At 46.3% G+C, this 25,927-nt stretch overlaps 1 protein-coding gene across 7 annotated transcripts in view; it reads right to left on the bottom strand.

The window, feature by feature from the left end:
* The window catches only part of PIK3CB (phosphatidylinositol-4,5-bisphosphate 3-kinase catalytic subunit beta), a 999,444-nt gene that overhangs the window by 482,645 nt on the left and 490,872 nt on the right, over positions 1-25,927 (bottom strand). For 6 of the 7 annotated variants that reach the window (XM_078666107.1, XM_078666108.1, XM_078666109.1 and 3 more), the window contains one exon: positions 16,037-16,111. The exons of the other annotated variant lie outside the window; for it this stretch is intronic. In XM_078666107.1, coding sequence (XP_078522233.1) covers positions 16,037-16,111 — 75 coding nt within the window. The remainder of the gene's footprint in view (positions 1-16,036; positions 16,112-25,927) is intronic. 7 annotated transcript variants of the gene reach the window in all.

Below are 25,927 nucleotides of genomic sequence, written 5' to 3' on the forward strand. Positions count from 1 at the left end.
CAAGGGATGCATGCCTTATATACATAAGACTACATAGGGACATTTTATATTTGTGAAAGAAGCCCATGCATTACTTTGCATTTGGGGCTTTCTAAAACAACACTAGACACACTATTTAGTGGCTATAGATATTGTATATAATTGAAAGATTGAATATGTGGATACATATAAGGGTTCCTTATCCTCCCATCTTGTTCCTCTTTCTTTGCCACAGTGATTGTTTTCCCGCATCGGAGGGGACACTCTCCATATATTACACAGGAGTGGTATGGATTAATTGGACCTACCTCCCTGTTGGGGTAATCATTTTTCTCCGGATTACGGGGGAACCCTGAGTGAAACCGAATGCGACGGTCCTGAAGAAGACCGGAGTGACCATACAGACGCATCAAGAGCGGTCGAAACATGTTGACTCTGGCAGTGGTAGGAGGGAAGCCTTGAGGTTCCTAATTATCTCCTGAAGGCACTTTCCCATCCTTTGTTCACTTATTTTTAATCCTGGTCGAGGTGCCAAGAAAAGTCTAATAAAGTTTGTATTCTGGTTGACACCTTTAATCAGTTTTAAATCACTCCTCATACTGCACAATTCCTTTGTCGCACTTTTCGGTTGGAAACACTTGGTGTTTGCACTATTCTCACCTCATTGGGTGTGTTCAGTGTTGTGTTTGTTCAGTCTGTCTTGACTATATGTTGTGATTAAGAGAAATTTATTATTTTTTCCCCCTCCCTTATGCTCCGTCCTGTGTGGGGTACACCAGGGCGTACTGTAAGCAGGCCCAATGATGAAGCATGTCACATACCTTGGTATGTGAGTGAGGGCAGTTTTCTCAAATAGAGTGATTTGCCCTAGTGGGGCTTGCTCTATTCCTTACTGTATTAGTATATATGGTTTTATTATTTACTCTACCCACCCCTTTTGTGTGTACAACTATAGGTCTCCGGGGGTTCGGGGTGGCAGAGTTTAAACTTATTTGACCCTCGCCCCTCTTTTGTGATTGTATGCTTAACTAGAACATCCCTGTAACCTTTGATTTTTTGTGTGTGAATATATATGTATTACCTATTCGTGGTCGCCAGTAGGTAGTTCTAGTTAGGAACGGATTTCTATTAAAAAGATGTTTTTGATTTGCCAATAACTTTGTTCCTGCAGGACGAGTATTCACATAATTTTCTAAACCGATACTCCAGTCTCTTCAGTTGCGGTCTTGAAAGTTTCAGGGTGAACAGTAAAGCAGGGGCGAGAAAAGGGGCGGGGAGGCGGGGGTGGGGGGGTGGCGGCGCTAAACGCTTTTTCTCAATGCTAATTGCATAGGCAATTTAGACAGGGCTACAGCCTGAACTGTTTAACAGAATTACACCAAATTTGGCAAAAAGGTAGCTTGTGGTCCAGAAGGCACTCTTTTCGTTAAATGGTGTAAATCCATTCAGTAGTGTCTGAGAAATGTAAAGATTTCTGAGATATACAACTGTGGCCTTGGTGAATCCGTGACCACTCCCGATCTCATGCTGGAGATCCGATTGGCTGCTAACACTGCAAACCAGAAGTGTTGGAAGCCATCTTGTGACTTGGTTAAACGAAATCACAAGAAAAAGCATTAACAAAAGGGGGGGGTAGGGTTTTTGTTTGGCTTATGCTCAAATAAATCGTTTTGTAGAAAAATTACAGCTATGGTGTTTTTTCCACAAGGAGTGCACGCGTGCTGTTCCTAGAGCATGGTGAGACTGAATGTTTGACAGGGGGACCTTGGACCCTGTGGTGCACCGCGTTTGTGTCCTGGCGTGTCCCAAGGAAGTGAAACTTGTGCTATATCATGTGTGTCTGTACCACCACTATCTCCACGCAGACAAAAAGAGTAGCGCTCCCACTTCAAGTTTTATTCGCTGTGTGCAGAGTGGAGACACAGCTGCGTGCCCAATGGAAGTCTATGGAAAAGTTTCAGTTTTAATTAAGGTCCCAGAGGACCTCAAAGAAACCCTTTGGAGGAGTAGAAGGTTGGAGAATCACTCCACCTGTGAATGCCCCAGGAAACAGGTTACCTGCAGCAGGGAAGCCTGGTGCCTAGGGGTGAATTGATTCTGGAACTTTTCGTAGACAACAAAGAAAGAATTTGGAGAAAAGACCTCTTGAGAAGTTTGTGAAGATGTCTGGGGGAATCCAAGGGTGGATTCTTTAAGAGGAGAATATGCATACATAGGGGACAGAGTCTATAGGCCTGATTACGATGGCAGTCGGGCTGCCGCAGTCAGTGGCAGTCCCACCGCCATCTGCCCATAGGTCCTACCGCCTCATTACAATGCATGCGGTCGGAGCTCAGCTGTCAGGGGGGAAAGACCACCACGTCTAACCAGAGGAAGGCTCCCGTCAGGGCAGAGATCAGACCCCTATTCCCTGCAAAGCGGTCAGTGCCTGCTCATGCACCACCATAGGGATTAGGAGGTCCATTCCACCAGCCCTTTAATGGGGGTCACCATGAAAAGGCAGGCACAAAGTGACTTTGGGGCCCCTAGCAGGGGGCCCTGGTCCTCTGCTATGGGGTCTGGGGGGCAAATATCCCTGCACCATGTGGCAGGCACCGCATGGTGCTGCCACACAGTGAAGGGAGGCTTTAAATTTGCACATTTTGAATTGTGGTGTGTGCTGCATCCCGCAGCACACACCGCAATGCAAAATATACCAGGAGGCACGAGGCACAATGCCCAACCTTGGCAGGGATCTCAGGAGAGGTGACGAGGAGCTTGTTGGTGCAGGTGTGGGGACCAGGCGACACTGGTTAAGACCAGGAGTCATACACTAGCTGTCCCACGTCGGATGTCTGTGGCTAGGTGACCAGCGGGAGTACCAACAAGTATTGGTAGCTGCAAATGGTATGGCAAGCGACAAGATGCAAACGTTTGGACCAGCAAGGTCCAAGGGACTCGGCAAGTTCACGCAAGTCAGAGCAGGCCAGAGCATGCAGAGGGGCCCAACAAAGCAGGTGAAAACCCTCAGGAGGACCCAAAGGCTGAAGCACAGGAGTCACAAGAGAACCTCAGGTAGCTCACACAAGATGGAGGTCAACGGTGTAAGGGATGCAGGGAGGACGCTTATCTTGGAGGGATGAGGTGCTGGAGGCTGGAGCTTCTTGTAGATCGAAGAAGTGCAAAGCCAACATTCAATGGCAACTGCAAGTTCATGCAATGCACAGTGCTTAGCTACCGGCAACGGACGTGGGATACTGTCCTCAAAATTGCAGAGAAGGTGGGCCAGGCTTCTAGAAAGCTGCAGAACCACCTGTGTTGCTGGGCCTCGGGAAGTCCATAGGACGACAAGAGCAGAAGACCGGTGTGCCTTGTTGCAGTGCCTGCAGATGCAGGGGAGTGACTCCTTCACTCTACTGGAGATTTCTTCGGATGTCCTGGATGCCCACAGGTCTTCGGGAGAACCTCAATGAAGCACAGACACAGATGAGGCAGAAGACTTTGAGAGAACAGGTGCAGCAGGGGCCTTCCTTGACGCAGTCTCGGTTCCAATCAAAGTCCTAGTGTCCAGACAGTCAAAGAGTGTCTTGGTTTCAAAGGTGAGCCTTGTGCCATGACGAATTTGAGGATCCCCTCACAGGGGAGCCCTTAAATGCCCAAGGAAAAGGGATCGAACGACTCGGGGGGTGGGGGGGGTTGGGGTGACACCCAGAGTGGAGGATACTCCCCTGTCCTTTGTCCAGTTTTGTGCCAAGGGTTCCTGAACTGCTTCAAACCAGAGTATGCAAGGGGAGCAGCAATTTTGCCCTTCAATGCAGTCTGGTGGCGCTGCAAAGTGCCCCCACCCCAGCCCAATCCACTAAGTCCTGTCTGGGAAGTGGTCACACCTCCCTGTGCCAGGAAACCCCTGCTCGAGCTTAGCTCAGCAACCGGAGAGCATCATCATGTCTGTAGTCAGCAGCAGGACTAGCTTGCTCGCAGACCCTAAAAGGCTGGTAGTGAGAGTACATAGGGCTCCTCTAAGGGGCCCCACAGTACATGGAATCATACCTCCAACACCAGAATCTGTGTTGGGGTACGATTCCAACATGTTTGATACCAAACAAGACCAGATTTGGTCCAGCCAATATATAGTTCTACATCTCGGATTGACTGATGTCCACTATAAACCTTAAAATTGCTGACTGCACTTACAAAGCCTGGAGAATCGACTCCAAGTTTGTAGGGGTGTCCTGCTCATGCAGGGGCACCCTCCAACTTATATTCTAGTACCCTGCCCTCAGGATTGTAGGGCCTTCCATAGGGGGTGACATAGGTTTTAAGTGCAGTGACCTCAAATATAGGAAAACATCTGTTGTGAGAGGTGCAAGCACCACCTCACACAGGCTGCAAAGACAGGCCTGTTGTAATAGTTGAAGTGGACTCCCATGGGTGGCACAATACATGATGCAGCCCATGCGAGACCACTGGGGTACCTATGCCCTGCGTACCTCAGTACCATATACTAGGGACTTAGAAGGGTAAACCAGTTGCCAATTGTGGAGGTATAAAATTACTTACCAAAGCCCTTTTGGGGGAGAGCACTGATGCAGGGGTCCTGATTAGCAGGATCCCAGCAAACTACAGTTAAAACACACAGACAAGAGGCAAAAAGTGAGGGTAACCATGAAAGCAGATTCTACTTTCCCACACCGTCTGATCCATGTCCAGCTAGGATCTCAGTGCATCTGTCTATGCAGATTCCAGGGGCTATTAGATCCTTGTTTAATGCATCAATAGAGAAAGGGAAATTTCCGATGAGTTGGAAATCCGCACACATTATGCCTACTCAAAAAAAAAAAGCCATTTTAGATCCCTCAGTCCTCTCTAAATATTGGCCAATTTCCTTACTTCCATTTCTTGGTAATAATTTTGATGGGCTGATCAACAAACAGCTGTGAGGCTATTTGGAGGAAAATAATATCTTGGACCCTTCTCAATCTGGGTTCAGGTCCACGCACAGCACATCGATTGTCTTGGTTCCTGTGACAGATTCCATAAGATTTTCTTTGCTAACGTTATCTCTACGCTTCTGCTTTTAGACCGCTCTTCAGCCGTCGACACTATGTTGCATGATAAGAGGTTGCTTAAGCTAAATGAGATAGGGATCTACAGGAGTGCTCTGGAATGGTCCAGTACTTCTTGGCAAATAGATCTCAAGTCATCTTGTTGGGTGACTAAGTTGCGACCATGATGATTGATAAAGGTGTACCCCGGGGATCTTGCTTGAGACCCATCTACCTCAATATATATATACATGTCCCTGCAAGCAAAACTCATTACATTTTTTGGCTTTGAAAACCTGTCTTATGCGGATGACACTCAGCTGGTTATCTCCTTTGATAACAACGTGGATAAAGTTAAGGAACGCTTCTCCAATGGAATAAAAGAGGTGGCAGAGGCGATGTCGAACAACTATCTTCAGCTTCATGCTGAAAAGGCAGACAATATGCTCTTTGGGAAAGCCCAACAAATATGAACTCCGACTGGTGGCCACCAGATTTAGGAAGTGCTCCTATCCCTAATCAGTTCACAAAAAACCTTGGTGTTAAACTTGATCAAGCTCTAACAATGAAAGAACAGTTCCTATCAATAACTGGCACCTGTTTTCACATATTGCGGCCTCTTGAGGATAACTCTGCCTTTTCTTACACTTGCAGCTAGGAAAACCTTGGCACAGGATCTTGTTGTCAGCAGGCTCAATTAGTGTAATGCTCTTTTGACTTCTGCCAATGAGACATTACTCTCTAAGCTACAGGTTATGCGGAACTCCATTGCAAGGCCAGTATGTAATCTTCCTTCTAGATCTGCATCAAATTCACTTCTAAGAACATTACACTAGCTACCAGTCAAAAAGATAATTATATACTCCCTTACGCATGGAGCTTTAGTAGGGAAAGGACCAAGATACCTGTATCAGAAGCTTAAAAGATATCTCCCTGTTGGGAATCTGCTATCAAAGGATAAAGAGCTACATACCATTCCCCGCATTCAACATTTATGGTGTGAAGACAGATCTTTTTCCTACTTGGCCCGTACCTACTGGAATAGTCAATCGTTTCATATTTGCACATGCTTTGATTATACCAAATGTAGGTAATTATAAAAAAACTTTATTTTAAATCTGCCCTTTGGTCCCGCTATTGTCTTTCTGTAGCGGTCAGGGTGATTAATGCGCGATATCAACTCAAATAACATAAGAGAATGCTCAGTCTTCTGTGTTTGCCACTTTTTCTGCTCCTATCGGGATTCCGAGAAGGTTCCCCAAGTGAATCAACAACAGTTTTATTTCTTTCCAGGACCCTCCTTTGGTTTTTTAATGTGTAATAGCTCATACTTCATAATGGTTTTTGATACTGCAGGATGGTTACGCAAATGTGTTATGTGGTGATGAAGATGAAAAGTATACAGTCACTGCAGAAAGCATGTACTTTTATCTTGGTAAAGTCCCCTAGTTATTACCAGTTCCGCAACCTAAAGCCTAAAATCTGGTTTATGAAACCTTTGAATGAGAGAGGGATATTATGAATGATAAGGCACTAACCAATGGATACAAACCTGTGAGAATAGCTCTTGATGTCAGGATAACCAACCGTTACTGCAGAGGAAGGGAGGGAGGAGTGTTTAAACCTTAGAGAGAGGCTGATTCACGGTTGTTAGGAGGCAACAAAGTTTCCATGTTTGGACATTTCATTCAAACAGAAAAAGACCCAGCCCAAGCCAACTGTTTTTAGGTAATTGGTTTGAGTTTAGGCACCCAAGAATGTACTCAAAAGGCTTGAAAATGTGTCTCAATGTTACAGAAGAGTTCTACTTAAAGATCTCCATGGTTTATCAATTCTAATTTGCTTTCTAAAGGACAGGAAAATGTTTGCTTTATTTACGTGGTAACTAACAGATATTATAGTTACACAAATTTGTCAAACTTGGAAAGATGAAAGGATAAGTTGCCCACTAGGATTTGAACTAGTAAATTGAACATCACAACAGAATTCAGCAGTGCACTAAAGTAACGGAGCACCTATTGCCATAGGTATATAGGTATAGTATAGACCCTGCTTCAGACCACCAACATGCAGTAAGCAATTGCTTCTCTGAAAAGGCCAGCTTCCCTGAAAGCTTTGCATCTTCATTTATAACTGATTCCTTCTTAAAGTAGCTTAAGAAAATAAAGGAAATAGTGAGTAGCAACCCACATTTTCAACCAGTAAGCTTGCATCAAGGTTTTTTTCCATCGGTGTTCATATTTTTCTGCCACCCCAATCACCTGGCCATATTCAAACTTTCGCTTCTTAATCCCGTCCGTGATCCTGTCGGTCAACCCTCCCCAGTGCTGCGAACAGTCAACGGCCATCGCAGCCCCGCCCACTCAATAGAACGCCTGCACCGTGGTGGAATTGCCGCTGAGGTTTAGGCGTTAAGTACTGTTCTTTCAAATATATCAATTCTGGACACTCAAAATTCATGCCCTTTATCTCAGCACTCCCAATTTATGTTTTGTTTCCTTCTATCTTTTCTTTATATATGTGTAGCTTTCTGGCTCGTCTTTATTTGGGTTACTTGCCTTCTCTTTTATACCCTTTCTAGTTCAATTCTCCGATGTTGCTTCTGTTCATTCGTTCTTCTTGCTCCCTATCAAAATTCAAGACATTTCTGATTCCATCTGATTAACCGCATCGTTGCGGAGCATTTTCCCCTGCTGCGCTGAGTTTTTTAAAAACCCATTATTCATGACGAGCTGGGCTCGTCATGAGCGTGCGAGGAGGCTACCTCATGACGAGCCCAGCTCGTCATGAGCGTCGAAGGGGTTAACCTTGTACCCGAGATTGTAGACCAGTTTGTTATTTCTCCTTTTGTATCATTTTTTCTCATTGTGCAGGGCTTTGGATATAAGCACTATAATAAATTAGGAAATACATACATATGCTGTACATCGGTGCTCCTTGTATTTGGCCATGTTGACTTTTCCTTACAGTGCATAACGTCACTATTAACATTATAGAAAATAGGGTCAACAATATTTTATCCTCAATGAAACAGGTTGAAAAGGCTGCAGTCTAGTGACAGGGCCTTAGGAATGCCTTTGGTGATAGTCGAGCCACAAAGGAACAATCTACCAACATGTTACAACAGGCAGTGACAAAAAGGGAGGCTGGTCACAAGAGTCAGGTAAACAACAAAAAGATTTAAAATTAGGTGCTTCAGAAGTCTTAAAATGTTAAAAGTATAGGGGGCCAGGCCAAGATGGCGGCATAAACGGACACACCTTTCCAGTGCTCAGTCCTCACCCGGCCAGTAGCGCTGAATCAGAACCCCCATCCACCGCTCGCCTGCCCTAAGAGAGCGGGTACGCACTGCCGGTAGATGGGGCAGCGCTTGGGAGGTGGAGTAGCTGTCACGGTGCAAGGCGGTAGGGCAGTCGTTGCTCCCCTATCTCTGCTGTGGAATCTGGGCAGGTGCGGAGTGCACCGCCGCAGAGCTGTAGCTGCCTCTGCTGGGTCTGACTCACTGTCCCTGGTCCTATGCCACTGGAGGGGGCGGCCATACTGGATACCGGAGTGCTGCTGCGGGGACTCTAGCTGGGGGCCCACGACAGAAGGGCCTCCAGCGTGAAACAGGCGGAGGTTGCTTCACCGGGCCCAGCTGCGGCCTACTCACATCGCCTAGAGGCTGTGACTGGCAGTTGCGAACTGGGTAGGGCAGCCCGGACCTCTGGAGCAGACAGCCCCCGGCCCAGTTTACCCCTGGGACCCTAGTGTGGAACCTAGGATCAGGCACTGGCAGGGAAAGACACGAGGAGCTGGATGGTGGCCTAGGAGATCCTGAGGTTCCGGGCCGGGCCTATTATTTCCTAACCTGGGAGAGAGCTGGAGCCCCCGAGCATGTAACCAGACGCTGGATGAAGACCTGAGCTCCTGCAGGTGGTAGCCACTGTAGGGGAATTGGTAGTTCCTTTACACTGTAGAAATTTGAGATTGAGCCCTCCCGACCAATTTCTGTTTTTGGCAGCTGCAGGTGGAAGTGGCGGACTGGCAGTCAGTGAGCCCGCTTAGTTAGGAGAGGGGCCGAAGTCTCTCCCCGTTTTCCTCCTCGTGCCCCTCCAACATGAGAGCCCTAGTGGAGATTAGTGCTAAGCCTAGGGGCCCCACTTGCGCTGCATACGTGGAGCCCTGATCGCAGAGGACAACCCAATTACGTGGAGCCTGGTGGGTACTCGGACTGGGACAGCGCCTTTCATCTCAGCTATCCCAGTGGTTCCTTACCCCTCCTTGGAGCTTCCTCATGGCCTCGTGGGGTGGCGGCTGGGTCACAGTGGGCATTCTTAGAGTCAATAGCTCCACGGTCTGCATGGCGTGGGTCTCCTATAATTAACTGTGAGCACAGTAGCAAGAGGTCCGGGCCTGGCCCAGAGAGCTGCCCAATGAGTCCCCATGAGCGTAGCAGCACTCGTGGACTGTTCAAACAGTAGCTAATACTGACAGATCGACTCCTCTGGGCGGTTCCCGCTTAGCCGTCTCTACTACTACGGTAACAGGTCAACAGTGGGAGTGACCGGCTGGATCCATCTACCCACCTCGCCCAGCTCCTGATACCTCTGCCCAGTTGTGACGGCCGTCAGGCCTGGAAGGGACCAACCGGGGCAACATGGCCTCAGTCAAGGTTGAAAGAGTGCAACATTCAGGACATGCTCCTTAAGAACCCCAGTGAAGCACCGGTCAAGAAGACAGGAATGGGTGATCCCAAGTGGGCAAGCAGAGGTTAGAGCCCGGTGACACACGTATTCCTCAAATTGCTCTTTGCTTCCATTCGTGGAGACCTGCAGACTGTAAAGAAGGATCTGGCCCTCGAGCAAAGGGAAACCAGACGAGGCATTGCCAAGTTCGGGGAAAGAGTGGCTGCCCTGGAATAAGGTAACACTATGCGAGATGAAGAAAGACTCTATAGTAGGAAAGTATTCTGCTTCAAGAACAACAGATTTAGCTAAAAGCCCACTCCGATCTTTAAAACAGATCCAAAAGAAATAATATTCGCATCAGGCGGTCCCAAAAGCATCGGAGGGCTTGGATTTGGAGGAATACATAAAGGCCTTGTTTAGCTCAGTCCTGGGCACCACAGCTGAGAGTTAAATCAAACTTGATAGTTGTCACCGAGTGGGCCCCCCCACGAGGGACCACGGCCCCCAGCAGCATCTTGGTCTGTGTGCATGACTTTAAAACAAATGAGACAATTATCCAGATGGCACGAGATGCCCAGAGACTTCAGTTCCTAGGTCATTCTACGCAGCTCTTTCAGGATATTGCAGCTATAACATTGCTGAAACAAAGGAATTTGGCCCCATCACAAGCCACCTGAGACGGACAAGCACTTCATATTCATGAGGCCATCCCTTCTGCCTCATCTTACGCTGCAGCTACCCTACCAGATCCCTGGCTGAAGCATGCAAAGTCTTGAATCTGGACCTCACGGAACAGGACTCCCACCCTACTTCCACACAACACCGGCCACGCGACAAACCAGTGCAGGGCACAATCCATGTCAGAAAACCATTCACACAGACCCGAACACCATCGCTAAGGAGAGGTCGGCGGTCCTTAGTTCTCTCTGAGAGATGGCCCTTCCTCTTGAGGTATCACTGAGATTCGCCATCAGGGTGGATGGTACTTGAAGGGTGGGGATGAGCTTAGAAGGTCCAAACCCAACAGATGACAAACGAGGCCTGGGTCGGACCCTATTCTTTCATGTTCTCCATCTTAATGGACTTTATCCTACTATATTGTGACCAATTGCATATGGTTTTTTTCTTATTGTCTGGGTTTGGGGTTAGTTTAGGGGAATCTCCTTCAGACATGCCTTCTTACGCACAAGACTTAAAACCAAGGGAATACTCATTTCTACATACTGTGGGCGGGATCTCGATGGCACTTCTACGCCCCTGGGAGACAAGATGTGCAGTCCCTAGTAGGCTTTCCTCTTCCACCCGCAATGGATATTAAAATAGTCCGCATCAATGTTCGAGGCCTTAATAACCCAACAAAGAGGTTTGCTGTCCTCTCCTTGCTTGAAACCTCGCAGGGGGACATATGTCTGGTACAAGAAACACACCTGCTCCCCAAAGACATACACAGAATGCAATACAAATGATTACCAGAGCAATTTTGGTTATCACGGAAGGGGAAAAGAGGTGGGGTGGCCATTCTTTTCTCTAAAAGATTTCCTGGGTCAGTCCTGGGACCAGTAGCGGAGATCAAGGGAAGTCTTCTAGCCCTTCACTTACAGATAGACTCGTTCCATCTTACACTAGCATTGATCTATACCCCGAATGAGCGCCAAGAATCCTTTTTAACTGACTCCCCAAAAGTGGCTGTACCTGTTGGGGGAGACTTCAATCTTGTGATGGATGCGGAGCTGGACCGCTCGGCCATAGATCCGGTCAAGCCGGGGCTCTCTCTACTGAGGGCCGGGTCTGGCTGGCTGAGTGCAGTCTAAGGAATGTGTGGAGCTCTCAGCACCCAAAAGAGTGAGACTACACTTTTTACTCAACGGCTCACAAGACATTTGCTCGACTTGATCATTTCTTGGTCTCCCCATCAGCTAGGGACAGAGTGAAAACCCGCACACTGTCCGATCATGAACACGTCACTCTAACCCTTCAGAAACCCCTATATCCCTCACGAACCTCGTTCTGGGGTCCCCACAGACTATGCTAGACTCTCAGCTACATAGCAAGCAACATGCATATTCAGTACAGTCCATCCAGTCGGGTGTTAAAGACGCCAACAGCATTGCGGCCAAGTTTCAGGCATATTTCGCAAAGCACTATTCTGTAGAAAGCGGTCCATCCGCAGACTATCAGGCATATCCTGTGGGGCAGCAATTACACCTCTTCCTTTAGCAGAATTCTTAGACTTTGACAAGCCCATCCGCTTGGAAGAAGTGATCTCAGTGATCTCTCTACTAAAACCCCTAAAATCCCCTGTCCTTTGACATGTTTAGCTCAGCATTTTATAAGACCTTATGCCCCAGAACTTGCCCCGCTACTTACGCAACTTTTAAATTCCTTTGCCGATACGGGCTCCTTATCATAATCTATGCTAGAGGCCTCTATATCGGTCATACCCATCGGTCATACCCAAGCAAGGGAAAGACCCGAAGCAATGTGGCTCATACCGGCCCATCTCGCTATTAAACACGGACGCGAAGCTTTTTGCAAGCTTCCTAGCCCATTGTCTTAACCCCCTTATGCTGGGATTTATCAACCCAGACAAAGCAGGATTTATTCCCTCTCGCCAAAGCAGCAATAACACAAAACGCATCTGCCATCTAATAGATACAGTACACCGGTCAGACGAAGAGGCCTTGCTGTTCGACATCGACGCAGAAAAGGCATTTAACTGAGTACACTGCCCTTACCTCTTCGAGACCCTCAAATGGTTCAGCATCGGGGAGCGCTTCAGGCGATCGATCTGGAGCATCTACAGTGCTCCCTTTGTGGCGGTTAGAGTGAATGGCGTCAGGTCTAGTGGGTTTTCAATCCAGTGGTGCACATGGCAGGGATGTCCACTCTCCTCGCTTCTCTTTACACTCTACATGGAGCCTCTGGCACAAAGACTGAGGGACAGCCCTAGAGTGGTGGGGATTCCATTCAGCACGAATCAACATCTGATCAGCTTGTACGCAGACTATGTCATCCTCTCGATCACACAGCCTTTGACCTCCCTCCCTGCGAGCATTACAGAGTTACGAGACTTCAGGCGATTTTGCGCTTCCGGGGGAGAAAGCAAAAATCCTAAATTCTGAAAGTTAGCATACGTTCTCCCCCCCACCGCCCTTCCCCAGACACATTTTGATTTCCAGTGGGTCACTGAGTGCCTTCCATATCTTGGCCTTGCTTTGGTGCACACCCTTACCAAAACCGCTGTGGTAAACGACACCTCTCTGATCGCCCAGATGCACAAGAATCTAGCGCACTGGCAACTACTACCACTCTCGTGGCTCGGCTGCATCGCAGCCGTGAAAATGAATATTCGGCCCTGCGCTCTTTATACATTCCAGACACTCCCACTGATGCTTCCGCCCGGTATGATTCACACACACCAAAAAGACGCTGATAATTTTATGTGGGGTGGTAAGAAGGCCAGGCTACAGAGACAACTCTTGCAGCGAACGAAGCAGGACGAGGGCCTGCGGTGCCCATGCTATTGTGCTACTACCAAGCAGCCCAACTCCTGTAACTTGTGGAGTGGAACCGTCCGCTCACCAAAAAGCTTTGGGTTTTTATGTACAAACAGTGGTGGCCTCCCACATATGGAAAGCAGTATGGCTGCCCCGGCACCATAGGGCCTGGGGCCTCTAGTCCTCATGAACAAAATAGTGAAAGGAGGGTCCAAGGGGATGTTTACCGACCTAACACAGCTACAACCCACAAAAACATTAGTTAAGCAAACACAAATTAGCTGTGGGTCAAGAGAACAAACTATCGACTAAACATGTATCTGACTCCATGTTTCGAGGCGGACTGCCTCTTCGTCAGAACGGGGTCAGATCCCTCTGTCACTCACTAAGGTTGGCAACAATGTGTGCCATGTGTATATACAAGCGAACAGAAAATCGATTATAATACAACTGCAATATGGCATTCAATTTTGAACAGTTATAACCCTGTCAGTATTTCTGAGTCGTGGGCTGGAATAAATAGGAGTCAGTGCCCCATGAGCCGGTCTGGAAGGGGGGTACATGGAACTTCCATTAGTTCACGAGCAGTCCTCGCATCCTCCCTCATCCGCGGCTTCCACACCACGGAAGTCAGCCTCGAAACATGTTGACAACACCAGGAGAACTAGCCCATTGTTAAGCTAGATTGTCTCCGCCACACTATTTTTAACGATACCAGCCTATGACTAATAAAGAATTTTTTGCTTTCATAAGGTCAGGTATTCTTTTAAATCTCACTTTTCCATATCACTCCTGACCCTACTCACACTCACTCAATACACTTCACATAGCACTTACAATATCTAAGTGCTCCAGCGTAGACGCTAGTCGTAGCACGCCCCGTCCCGCAGCGGGGCGGGAAGACCCCGATGATGAAGCATGACACCAAGGGCCCTTTTGGTGTGTGAGGGGTATTTTAACAAATACTCTGTATGCCGGATATACTCTGGCTCACAGAGGTGGACCTTGTTGTTTATTTATACCATTAACTGGAGGAGGGTGCGCCCACCTGAGTGCTTTCTAGCACTACCTCTTCACTCCCCCTTTTGATTCTTTGTTTACTCTCTATTGGAGACAGACACAATTGCGACACTGGCTGTTCAGGCCCGAATTAAATACGGGGGCTAGCGGGCCGACGACTCAATTTGAAAAATGGCTTTTTCTCAAAGCAGATGACAAGTAACTAATCACAGAGCTATATCTCCATCTGACTAGGACAGCTGGTCATCACAATACTCCTGGGCCAATCCAGTGGGAAACAGAACTAGGCATTACTCAGTCGTGCAAAGAATTAGACGACATCTTTTACAGAACTCCCCAAACAGCGCACACCGAAACAGCATATAAGGTCATTTCTTACAGGTACTACACAACTGCCCGCATCCAGAGGTGGAGCGAACAGTGCCTAGGGAACTGCTGGCATGGCTGTGGCAGCCCAGGGACATTGCTCCATCTCCTCTGGCACTGTCCAAAACTTACCTGATACTGGGACCAAATCCTAGGCTACATCAATACCGCTTTTAATACCACGATCCACCAATTCCCAGCTTATACAATCCTAGGGCTTCCCAATGCACGGATATTCCCACTTCGCTCCAACCGAGGGAAACAGCCCTTGCACTGAACGCAGCACCCCGGGTGATCTTGACATCCTGGGGCACTGATAGAACCCCCAATCACAGGCAGTGGCTACATCAGCTATGGCTTCTACTCGGTATTGAGAGACTGTCCATGGCACCTGCAGCTGATGGCTCTACATATGTCAAGATATGGGTCCCGTTCATCTAAATTCTTTCTACAGAATTCAGGGAATTGACATGCCCGACATATCTGCGCATTTTAAGACTGCTCACAGATCCCCCAGGCACAGAAGGAACAGAGGGATCACTGACAAACTGACAAGAGGGGCCCAGAAGATTGAACAAACAGATTACACACGTCTCTATAAGGTCGTCGCTCTGAGGGTTACGGGGAGAGGGTAAGGAGACTGGAGGTTTCCATGTTCATGGTTACACCTGTCGTTCCTTATTGTTCTTGGTAAATAAAAATCAGTTTTCACGCTGTTGGTATTTGATGGTGCGGTATGAATGCAGCTAGCCCGAGGGGGTTGTAGGCAACTTATGTTCACACTGCTCTGGACACACCTTGCTTAAATACGCAGCTGGCCCAGTCTGGGTTGTAGACGGCATGCTGTGTACAACAAAGATTGTTGTTGATAATGATAAGATTGTATCCTAAAATTTTAAAGTATAGGAAAATGTTATAAAAGAAAATGAAGGAGCATAATTGATTGGGTACTTCTATTAGGGAAAAGGGGACACACTTCTTCCAGGCTGAAGGAAAATCCAACTCAGCTTATAGAGAAAACACATGCTAGAATTTGGTCTAAAACCATGAAGGAGACTAGGATGTTGGGCATTACAGGTCTGCACATGAGTGGAAATATAAACTATAGCACACATCTACAAGGGCACCATGTATGTTCCAAAGTGTGTGAGGCAGGAGAGAGAGTTGTTTTGAGGTGAGTAATCCAATGAGAACTGACTAGAATAAAAGTCATGACATAAAAGAGATCGGCCACACTACTAGTCTATTACTTATTAGTTGTTCTTACCAACAAGATACTTGCAAAAATAGCTTTTTTCAATCCTTTAGAAGTGACTTTGAGGCTAAGAAGCACTACCAAATAGTAGTGAATCTAAAAAACAAAAAAAGGTTCTTGCAAATCTAGTAAATCATTAATATAATTCAGTTGCATTAGTTTGGTACAAGAAGGTATGTTCAGACTGGAGACAAAAACAAGCAAGCAAATATGTACACGCCTTACTTTGACAGATTCTTCTGTGTTGACTTTCACCAGCACAATTTTGAAAGGGCTGCTCACATCCCATACGCTCTTGGTCTGCAAAAGCAACCTAAAGTAAGTCACCCGCCATGAAAATGTTAAAAGTACTTTGGCAATCAGAACTTAAACATTGGTCAACATGCTTTATTTTTTCGAGAGTAACTATTGATCATTGATTTAAGAGCTCAAACAGTTAAGTGTATTTTTAGTAAGCAACATTAAATGATAACAGAAAAATATACCGCTTACTGTAGCTGTTTTCTTTAATGCCTTATTCTTAACTTTCACGTGGATCACCAGCAGTAGACCTGGAAGGTGGGATAACAACTAGAAACTACTATACATGGCTATAAAAATGTTATTTTCTTCCCTGGACTATTACAGCATAATGTTGATAAATGAATGCACCACAAATTGGCGAATTCACATTCACTTTCTGACTCTCTTCCTCTCAATAGCAACAGGCGTGGATCATCACTAACTCGTGTCTTACTGCTCAGTTTTGTCTTTTTGCGGAGTTATAGCCTCATCTTCCCCACCCGTCTGAAGTGGCCTATGGCAATAGTTCCTCTTGCTTATGGACTGGTAATGTATTTAACCTGTGAAGAAGCCAACATCAGGTAGGCCAATTGGTTTGCATTGGTCAAAGTTTATACCCTCTTGACAGTCTATTTTTATGGATCTTCAAGTCCTACCGGCGGTTAAGGGAAAAAGCTGAAGCAAAAAAAGAATCTCCCAAAGTGAGAAACATCGTTGTGCTCCTGCTGAGGTCAAAGGCTTAAATAGGACAAAGCAGGATTTTCATAGTCTTGGAGGTCTTCTCGCCACTGGATTAGAGTTGTTGTTTGTAATGTCACATTTTTCTTTGTGGTTAAAAGGTCAGAGCAGGAAGAGCCCAAATTGCTTGATGACTGAAGTCGCGTCCTGCGGAAACTTAAGGGTCCTGTCGATTCGTGCAGATGTTGAATAAAATGACAGTCTCAAACGTCTCCACCAGCTGAGAAAGTCCCTCATGGTTACTCCTGCAGTTCTCGGGTCTTCTGGGGCTGCTTCAGAGCACCAGGCTTGTTCCAACTAGGGTTCCTGAGTGAGTAGTCCTACTTTTTATGTGTATGTATCAGGTAACAGAAGGCCAACCACATGACACCCAGTTAACAGTTTCAGTCCCTGGGTTCCTAAAGGGATTGGAAGTTCTGTGAAAGTATTTTTCCCCCTAACAACCAGGCTCAGCCTTCTTCCTTCTGGGCGCTTCTTCTCAGGTTCAGGAACTATCCAAGTAGGTGGTGGTTAAGTGCCAGACATAGCTAGAGCCAGCGACTGAAGATTTCCCTACACCAATTATTTGAAGAAGTCCGGAGGAATAGGAGGACGATTATTTAGACTACACATGCTCCTTTTCCCAGCTCAAAGTACTACACAAATCCAGATCTATTTTCTTTGATAACCGGAAGGCAGTGTAGAAATGTTTGGCTGAAATGAAAAATAAAACCTTTGCTGCAAAAGGGAGGAGTCAGAAGGGCATGCTAAGGATGACCCTAGGACGACAAACATAGGAAATATAGACATTACAAAAAATGTGTTCACCTGTACAAGAGACAGAACTGAGCAGGGACACAGACGCGGAAATGAAAACCGCAACTAAAACTCTGATCGGGGCATGCATACCTCCTGAGATAAAAGTAAAAGACTGACGGTAAAGGTAGTACAGGGATTGATCGACTGCAAGGAGTAAACTCCTACTATTATGCTGAGGCGCTGGAACTGAACAGGTTTGCGAGAATAGAACACAGACTGTACTACTACAGATAAGGCACTTGCACACCATGGTGTAGGGGGACATGTGTGGCTAAGACGCAGTTTAAGAGTTATCCTTTTATTATTTTCTTTAGGTTTTTGGAGCAAGGTGGGGTTAAAGACCTTTCGGATGTTGGAAGGGCAGTTAGTTTATGTTATAGCATTGCAGAAACACACATGATATACTCATAAGTCACACATCAGGGACATGATGAGCCTATGAGAATTCTATCAAGGAACATCAATAGCTTGGCAAATAAAATTAAGAGTGGAGTAGTGACAAGACCTAAAGCAACAAGGACCAGCCCTAATGCTACTGTTACATACTCACATACTGGGAAATTAACACAAATTTTCAGTGAGACGGAAATACATGACAATAGTACATACTGGCTTCACCGAGGGTACTCAGAGGAGGCTATACTGGCCACAAGAACACCTCTGCTTCAGATCTTCAAACATGAATGGACCAAGCAGGATTCTATGTAGACAATAGGTTAATGTCTTCAGTGTATGCATGGCCAATCATACAAAGACTCACACTAATAACGTTTTCACAATATAGTAAAGTCAAGATTTTAAGAAGGTAATGTCCACAGAGACAGGTAGATCAAAAGGTATAAGCATAATCACATACACATCTACTCCATTAGCTCAGCATGCAAGGGACATGGGGCTAACTGATGTATGGGAGCGGAAACACTTCAGAACAAGGCTATGCGTATTAATCTGGGGCACAGAGGTCTTTCTAGAGACTAGATATTTTCTTCATCCAGGTGTTGGAAATCTCATGTAATAAGAATATGGAACACTCCACGAGGGGCATCTCTGCCTGCTCCGCACTGCTGATGACGGTAGGCAGGAGCAATTTACCCCAAAATACAACCTGGCCTTTAGATAACTAGTAACCCAAGAACAGATAAACTGTTAAAAACCTAACAGACTTTTTTGGCACAGTACTTGCCCATAGACTCCTTCAGGTACTCTTCTTTCCGGTCCACTCCGGTCAATGCAGCTTCATGCTGGCCTGAAGCACAAGGTACTATATTAGGTGCCTCCAATTATACTAGCTAACTGCCAAGACATTCAGGAGCCCTGTGCTATTTTCCTGGCCTTCTTTGAGAAAGTGTTTGATACTGTATGTTGGTCCTTTCTCAACGAAGTTCTGGAGAAGGTGGTCTTTGGCACCTGTTTCTGTTGGAATGTGGGACTACTAGCCTCTGACCTGGCAGCCCAAGTGAGTGTCAATGGGGTGCTCTCCGACCCCTTTCCCATCAAAGAGGCACTAGATAAGGCTGTCCACTCTCCTTCCTGGCCACAGAGCTCCTGGCGTTGACTTAACAGATGTGATGCACAAATAAGAGGCTGAGGCTGGGACGGTGGTGGAGAGGATAGAACAACATTATATGGAGACAAAGTCCTCCTATAACTGTCACAACCCCAACTGTCCAGATCCCTTTTAAATAGACCAACAGATCCCTAAACTAACAAGAGGAAGAAAGGGAAACCCTAGATGAAGAGAATGCACTTCTGATCTCGGAATCCTCCCCCTTAAAACAGAAACCAAAACTGGATTGCCAGACGTGAAGGGTCTGTGGAATGGGCTCAGAATAAAGACTTCTGCATGACTGAATGGGTGAAATGCCCTTTCTGTTAAATCTGGCATCAAGGCAGAGTGCTTCATGAACATGTGTATATATACCCTCGTCACAGCCTGATAATGATGAAAACAGGCACTCTGCGTCCCTACGTATTAGAAGCCGCCTTTGCCCTGGTGAAATTGGCCCTCAGTCGTTCCAGAAGCAGCTTCTGGGCCATTGCATTGCAAATCTTCATGCAGAGGACTATCCACCTTGACAAAGTCCTACACTGTCTTGCATTTCTTGGTCAGAAAACCACCCACAAAAAGCTCAAAATTAAAATGTTGGTGGAATCAATGTAACAATTCAATACTTTCATGGGGGTCCAGCCAATGGAATCTCTCTATCATTCGAGGGGTGAGGCTGAGGAAAGAACATTGGGAGAGTTATTGATTGTCCAATGTGAAAAGGAGTCTTGAAAACAAAAAGGCAGATTGTCATCCACAATAATTTGTCTGGTAACATGTGGTGTATGGCTGCTGCACCAAGAGAGTCTGAAGACCAATCATGTGACAAGCTAATGTAAATTCGACACAGCAGTCTTCAGAGTCAGAAGATGCAATGAGCAGCTGTGCATTGGCTTCAAGGTAGTATACAAGGAAAGTCAGGACTTCTAACTGTGATATCACGAAGGGTTTAGGGGAAATGTGTGCTAAACCTTTTAGGAAACTCATCACAACAGGTAATTTGAACAAGGACGGCTGGTCCAAAAAACGCAAAAAGGCCGAAAGGGCCAACAAATATCTTTTAATGGTGTCCAGTGCAACTCCTTATTTATTTTATTTATTTATTTATATTTAATTTTATAGAGCGCACAGCTACCCTGAGGATTCCCGGCGCTAAGAACAGGATGAGAGCAGAGCACCGGTAAGATACTGACTATGAATGGGGAGGCCTATTGGTTAAACAACCAAGTTTTCACATCCCTGCGAAACTTAAGGTAGCTAGGTTCAGTACGCAAGGGAAGGGGGGGGGGGGGGGGGGGGGGATGTGAAGAGTTCCACAGCGATGTAGCCAGATAAGCAAATGAGCGACCGCCCATTCTGGCTTTTTTATTCCTGGGGATCTGAAACTTGTGCTGGTTGGATGAGGGAAGGGTGCGGGAAGGGTAATATTAGTGGACTAATGTTCTGAGGTAAGGGGGTGCTCTGCCTGCGTTGATTTTGTGCATAAAGCAGAGGGCCTTGAATTTTGTGCGATTTTCAATGCGGAGCCAATGAAGGCTTCGTAGAGAGGTGGATGTAGAGGACGTGTTGGGAAGTTTGCAAAGGAGCCAGACAGCCATGTTCTGTACAGTCTGCAGGTTACGCGTCACTTCCTTGCAGGACCCCAGAAAGAGATCGTTACCATAGTCCAGTCTGGATGTAATTAAGGGCTGGATTACAGTTTTTTTTGTGTCCTGAGGAAGCATCCAGATGATCTTTCTGAGCCACTTGAGAATGGTTGTACAAGTGGAAGAGACAAACCACGTGTTGCTTCATAGACAACTGGTCATCAAAAATGCCACGGTTGCGAGCAGTTTTGGAGGGAACAGGGAGAGTGCCCATTTGTGGTGGCCAGTGGTGGGGGCCCCATAAGGTGGTATTGTGACCAAACAGGAGAAGTTCTGTTCCCCCCCCCCTCCCCCGTTTAGTTTTAATTTATTTTCGTCCATCCAGGTGGCAATGTTGTTAAGTCCTGAGCAAAGGGAAGAAGTAGTAGAATGATGGCCCGTGGAGAGAGAGTAGATGATCTGGGTGTCATCCGCGTAGGAATAGATGGTGAGCCCAGCTTGCTCCGCAATGGTGGCCAAAGGTCTAACATATAAATTAAAAGTAGGGGACTCAGGATGGAGCCCTGGGGGACGCCATAAACAGATTTATGGACTTTGGAAGCCGATGTAGAAGAGAAGACTTGGAAAGTTCGATTGGAGAGGAAGCTTGCAAGCCACTCAAGGGCTGAGCCAATGATGCCAGAGGACTTTAGGGTGTTAAGAAAGATGGTGTGGGAAACCGTGTTGAATGCGGCACTTAGATCAAGCAAAATAAGTGCCACTGTTTCCCCTTTGTCGACCTGGCATCGAATGGTCTCAGAGACCCCCAAAAGAGTCGATTCTGTCGAAAAACCAGACCTGAAGCCAGACTGAGATTGGTGAAGAATGTTTCAGGATTCAACGTGATTGGTGAGTCGAGTATTAATGTGTTTTTCCAGAATCTTGGAGCAGACCGGAAGGAGTGAGGTGGGACGGAAATTGGATGGGTTTTTGGGGTCTGCATTTGCTTTTTTCAGAAGCAGTACTATCATGGCGTGTTTCCATGCGCTGGGGACCTTGGCTTCCCTAAGAGAGGTGTTAAGCAGTTCTAGAATGAGGTTAAGGGAGGAGGTGTCAAGGGTTTGTAAAATTTGGGGGGGGATAGGATCCATCGGGGAGCCTGATTTAATGTTGCTAATGATGTCCTGAAGTGTGGTGATATTCCTTTCTGGGCCAACAACAAAATAAACAATAAGATATCCAACAGTCGGGCTTGTAACAAGTCTGTGTTGGAGACACCACATCAGGCTACTAATTTGTCCAGGAACACCACCCTAAATAGACTTGAGAGGGGCATCCTGCAGCAAGGAGAACATTCACACATGTCCCAACCTCAAAGAATCAATGAAGTCAACAGCTCCCGCTCATTCTCCACTCATGAAGGTGAGGATTGAGTGAGCCCAGGTGTAGAACCATGCTCGGCTGCTATGACACGAGGTTCTCATGAAGCGGAAGTCTGATGAGGGGAAAGATGCACATTACCAGAGGTTTCAGATACCAGTCTCCTGGCCCAATCTGCAGCAACAAAAAGGACTTGCATCCGGTTCCTGATCTTCAGAACTGTAGGGAGGAGAGGTACAGGTGTAAAGGCATATAGGAGTGCTGTGCTCGACTGTAGCCGGAGTGAGTCTGCCAGAGATAGCCTTCTTGGGAACTCAGACGCGCAACATCGTTGATACTGTGAGTTCTCAGAGGTGGCAAAAAGATCCAAGCCAAGGTTCTTGGAAGATGCCCTGTACCACCTTGAGGTGAACTGCCATTTATGATCCGCCAGGGCCATAGGGTTAGCTTATCTGCCCTGCTGTTAAAAGGTACCTATGGGTGTTTTGCGAGAAGAGAATTGCCCTGACATTCCAGCCAACTTCAGTGGCAAAGTCCTTTTGGCACAGAATCCGGAACCCCACACTGCCCTGCTTGTTTTCACTACCACACAGTGGTGGGGTTCTCCATGAGGACAAGTACCAGCCTCCTTTTGATGAGCAGTAGCAAGGCCTTCAGTGCCAGATAAATGGCCCACAACTTCTAAAGGATGATATGGAGTCAGGTTTCCGCCAAAGACCTCCAATTGCCAACTCATTCATGTAGCATACTCAACCCAGCAGCAACACATCCGTCACCACCATTAGCCTTGGGTGGCACAGGGTGTCATCATCATAACAAAGAGGCAAGTCATTCCACCATCTCCATAGTTACTACTGATGGCTGACTGACTCCGATCAGTCTCAGAAGTAAAACATTGATTGAGCACCCGAGGCCAGCTCTGTGACAAAAGCAGTGCTCTATCTGAATTGGACTGTAAATGGTCCTGGTGCATCAAAGTGGATTCAGTAAACAAGCTCGATCGAGGCCAAGATGAGTTTGGCTTGGAGTTGGACAACAGTATTGGTAGAGGGTCTTTCTCTGCTGTTGAAGGGGCCAGCACAAATTTTGGCTTCAGAATGGAAGTGGGTTTGAGAGGTACAGACAGCACAAAGGATGGATCAGTCAGCAGTAACCTGACTGGAGGGCCCCTGTGGGTGCTTTAGGCCTGAAGGCACCCCAGAGGGTAACTTCAGAGTGCCAAAGATGCACAACATGGCCTTACTAATAGGCCTTGATTTGACACAGCGATACTCTGGATCAATTGTGGCTTCTTAGTGGATCAGGAGCGAGAGTGGCACACTGACACTCTTGCAACTTCTCTGGGGATAGGGAGTGGCAGGCTAGGGGCAAGTCCTGCTTAGCTTTCCTGTGTTTACTCTTAGACTTCAATTTAGACTTACCTGAAGACTTTGACTGCATTAAAGACCAGTTGCGGAAATGGCCTCAGAAGCAGTAAAGTGTCTGTGCCCTCGACTTCAAGCAGGCCTTGCTCAGTTTGTTTTGTGATCTACAAATTACAGCTGTGCTTCATGTTCCCAGATCGTCTTCGGATTCATGATGGTGCGTTTTTCACATGACTTGAAAACATGTCCTCAAAACAAACAGCAAGGAAGTACCTAATATGGGAATACCACAGACATTTCTTTGTAACAGGCCTGGTATGGCTTACACCCTGAAGTTTTTGGAGGGGGATAGTCACTGTGCACAATCATCAAACCGATGAGGAAAAAGTGGAGTTAAGCTCAGGACTCATATTTGAAGGTGCAACAAGAAATGAACTGACGTCAGCCTCAGCTTCAGGGGTCACATTACACTAAAGAATAGGAGTATCTGCCCTCAAATGTGAGTTAGCCATAGAGTGAGGCCCTTCCAACTGAGAGGAAAGTTAAAGGTAGTTGTCCGGCTTAACAATGCCAGTGCTGTGCTGGCCAGTCTCTATGGCCCCGCTGTCTTCATCCAAGACCATTTTTCATGTCAGAGCAGGCCTCATTAAAGGTCTTCAAGTACAACAGGATTGAGCTAACCCACAACAAACTCCTCTAGCAGCAACTTCCCAGCTGCATCACATTTAATAATGTCTAAAAAATAGCAATCTCTTGGAACCCCACCGTACCTGGCAAACAAGATTAAGACCTCCAGTGGGGCAGGCATCTCCAGACTGCACATCAACAAATGAAGTAAACAGAAGAAAATTATGCCAGGCATTTTCCGGATATGCTCCTAGGTTCTGGACTGCCATTTTAGTCTACCTCAGCCAGGATGCATCCCTCGCTTCACTTCCACATGTAGCTGGATAGTAATCTTTTTAAAACTACTTATAACACTTAATTACCCTGATGTAAGACAACCACTTAAGTGTTCCCTTTGACACAAAGTCCTACTCCACCCCTCTCCACACACGCCGCTCTACCACTAATCTCGCTGTTCAACATCCTCAACCCTGCCGCTCTCCACCGTTAGTTTTTTTTTTAACTTTTATTTTTTACTTTTGTAAAAGAATACAAAGAAACCAAGCAGCAGGTAGTGGTAAGTACGGTAGGTGACATTCGCACATAAACCAAGTACAACTTCACATTTGACTTTACTGAAAGCAATGGACATATTCCACTGTAAGAATTAATTGAAATGCTGTAATCATCTACCCTCCCCCTGCCCTCTCCCTTCAGTAATACCCAGTAGTGTAAACAGCACCCTGTAGCTACCTTCTACCTTCATGTTGAAAAAGTTACAAAGACGCATTGATTTCAGCTTGTAAATGATTTATGTTCTTTTCAGCACACCAATCTACAAACCTTGTTCATCTTGGTGAATATATAGTTTTTCAGCTCTTCTTTGTCACGCAGCAGTGTACATCTTAACTTCACCAAAGGACTCCGCTGTGCAGCTGGGAAAGAAAGTAGGTCCTATTTCTATGGTGGTCTTTATAGAGGGCACTTCCTTACGTAAAACAGATCTGTGTCCTGTGTTCTACTTATCCACACTGGGGTTACATAAATAACTTCAGTCTTGTTGATCCTGATGTGGCCCAAAAACTGTGCATCATTGGCACAGGAAGGGAACGGTGTTGACAGAAATTTGAATTCAGGGATAAAGCATGTCTCAGGGAACAATCTTAGGGAAATCGGAGGTGAAGAAAGCAGTGATCTCAGATCCATTTAGTCTACCTGAAGCACTGAGTATGCTGAGAATCTCCACATATCCATGTCCTCCTTGTGGTTTTGTTGAGGAGAGACTGCTCCGTCTGTATGCCTGTGTCTTTAGCATTGCTGTAAGAAGGCTATGGTCAGTTGAATCCTTTGGCCTAAGGACTATCCCCCAAATCATAGGCCCTTTATGCTATCAGCCCTCAATCCTTTTCTACTTGCATTAATCAGATAGTGTAGTGCTGTGGTAATGCTTATCAAGATCAGTGCTTCTTTTCCGTACAATACTGGGAGAATGGGAGACTATCAGGATAAGAAGAGGGTATTCATGAGTTGATAGAAATCAGCTCAGAATCGTGACTTCATGTGCTTCCCAGTCCATCGGTGGAGCATTTGGAACAAATGCCACTTGATACTTTTGTGGGAGAAATGCTTGTCCTATTTGTAGGTTCTCTTACACCTCTGTAGGTCAATCAGATGCTTCTACAATACCACAATCTCATCTGACAATTCTCCGAAATATTGATTTCACTGGTCGCTCAAACATTACTGTAGTGAACTCATTCTCACTTGAGTTACTAGACTAATATTTGAGGATTTGAGAAGCAATGAACTTAGAAACTGCATTGCTTTCAAACTGACA

Source organism: Lissotriton helveticus, chromosome 11, assembly GCF_964261635.1.
Source record: "Lissotriton helveticus chromosome 11, aLisHel1.1, whole genome shotgun sequence".
Classification (NCBI taxonomy): domain Eukaryota; kingdom Metazoa; phylum Chordata; class Amphibia; order Caudata; family Salamandridae; genus Lissotriton; species Lissotriton helveticus.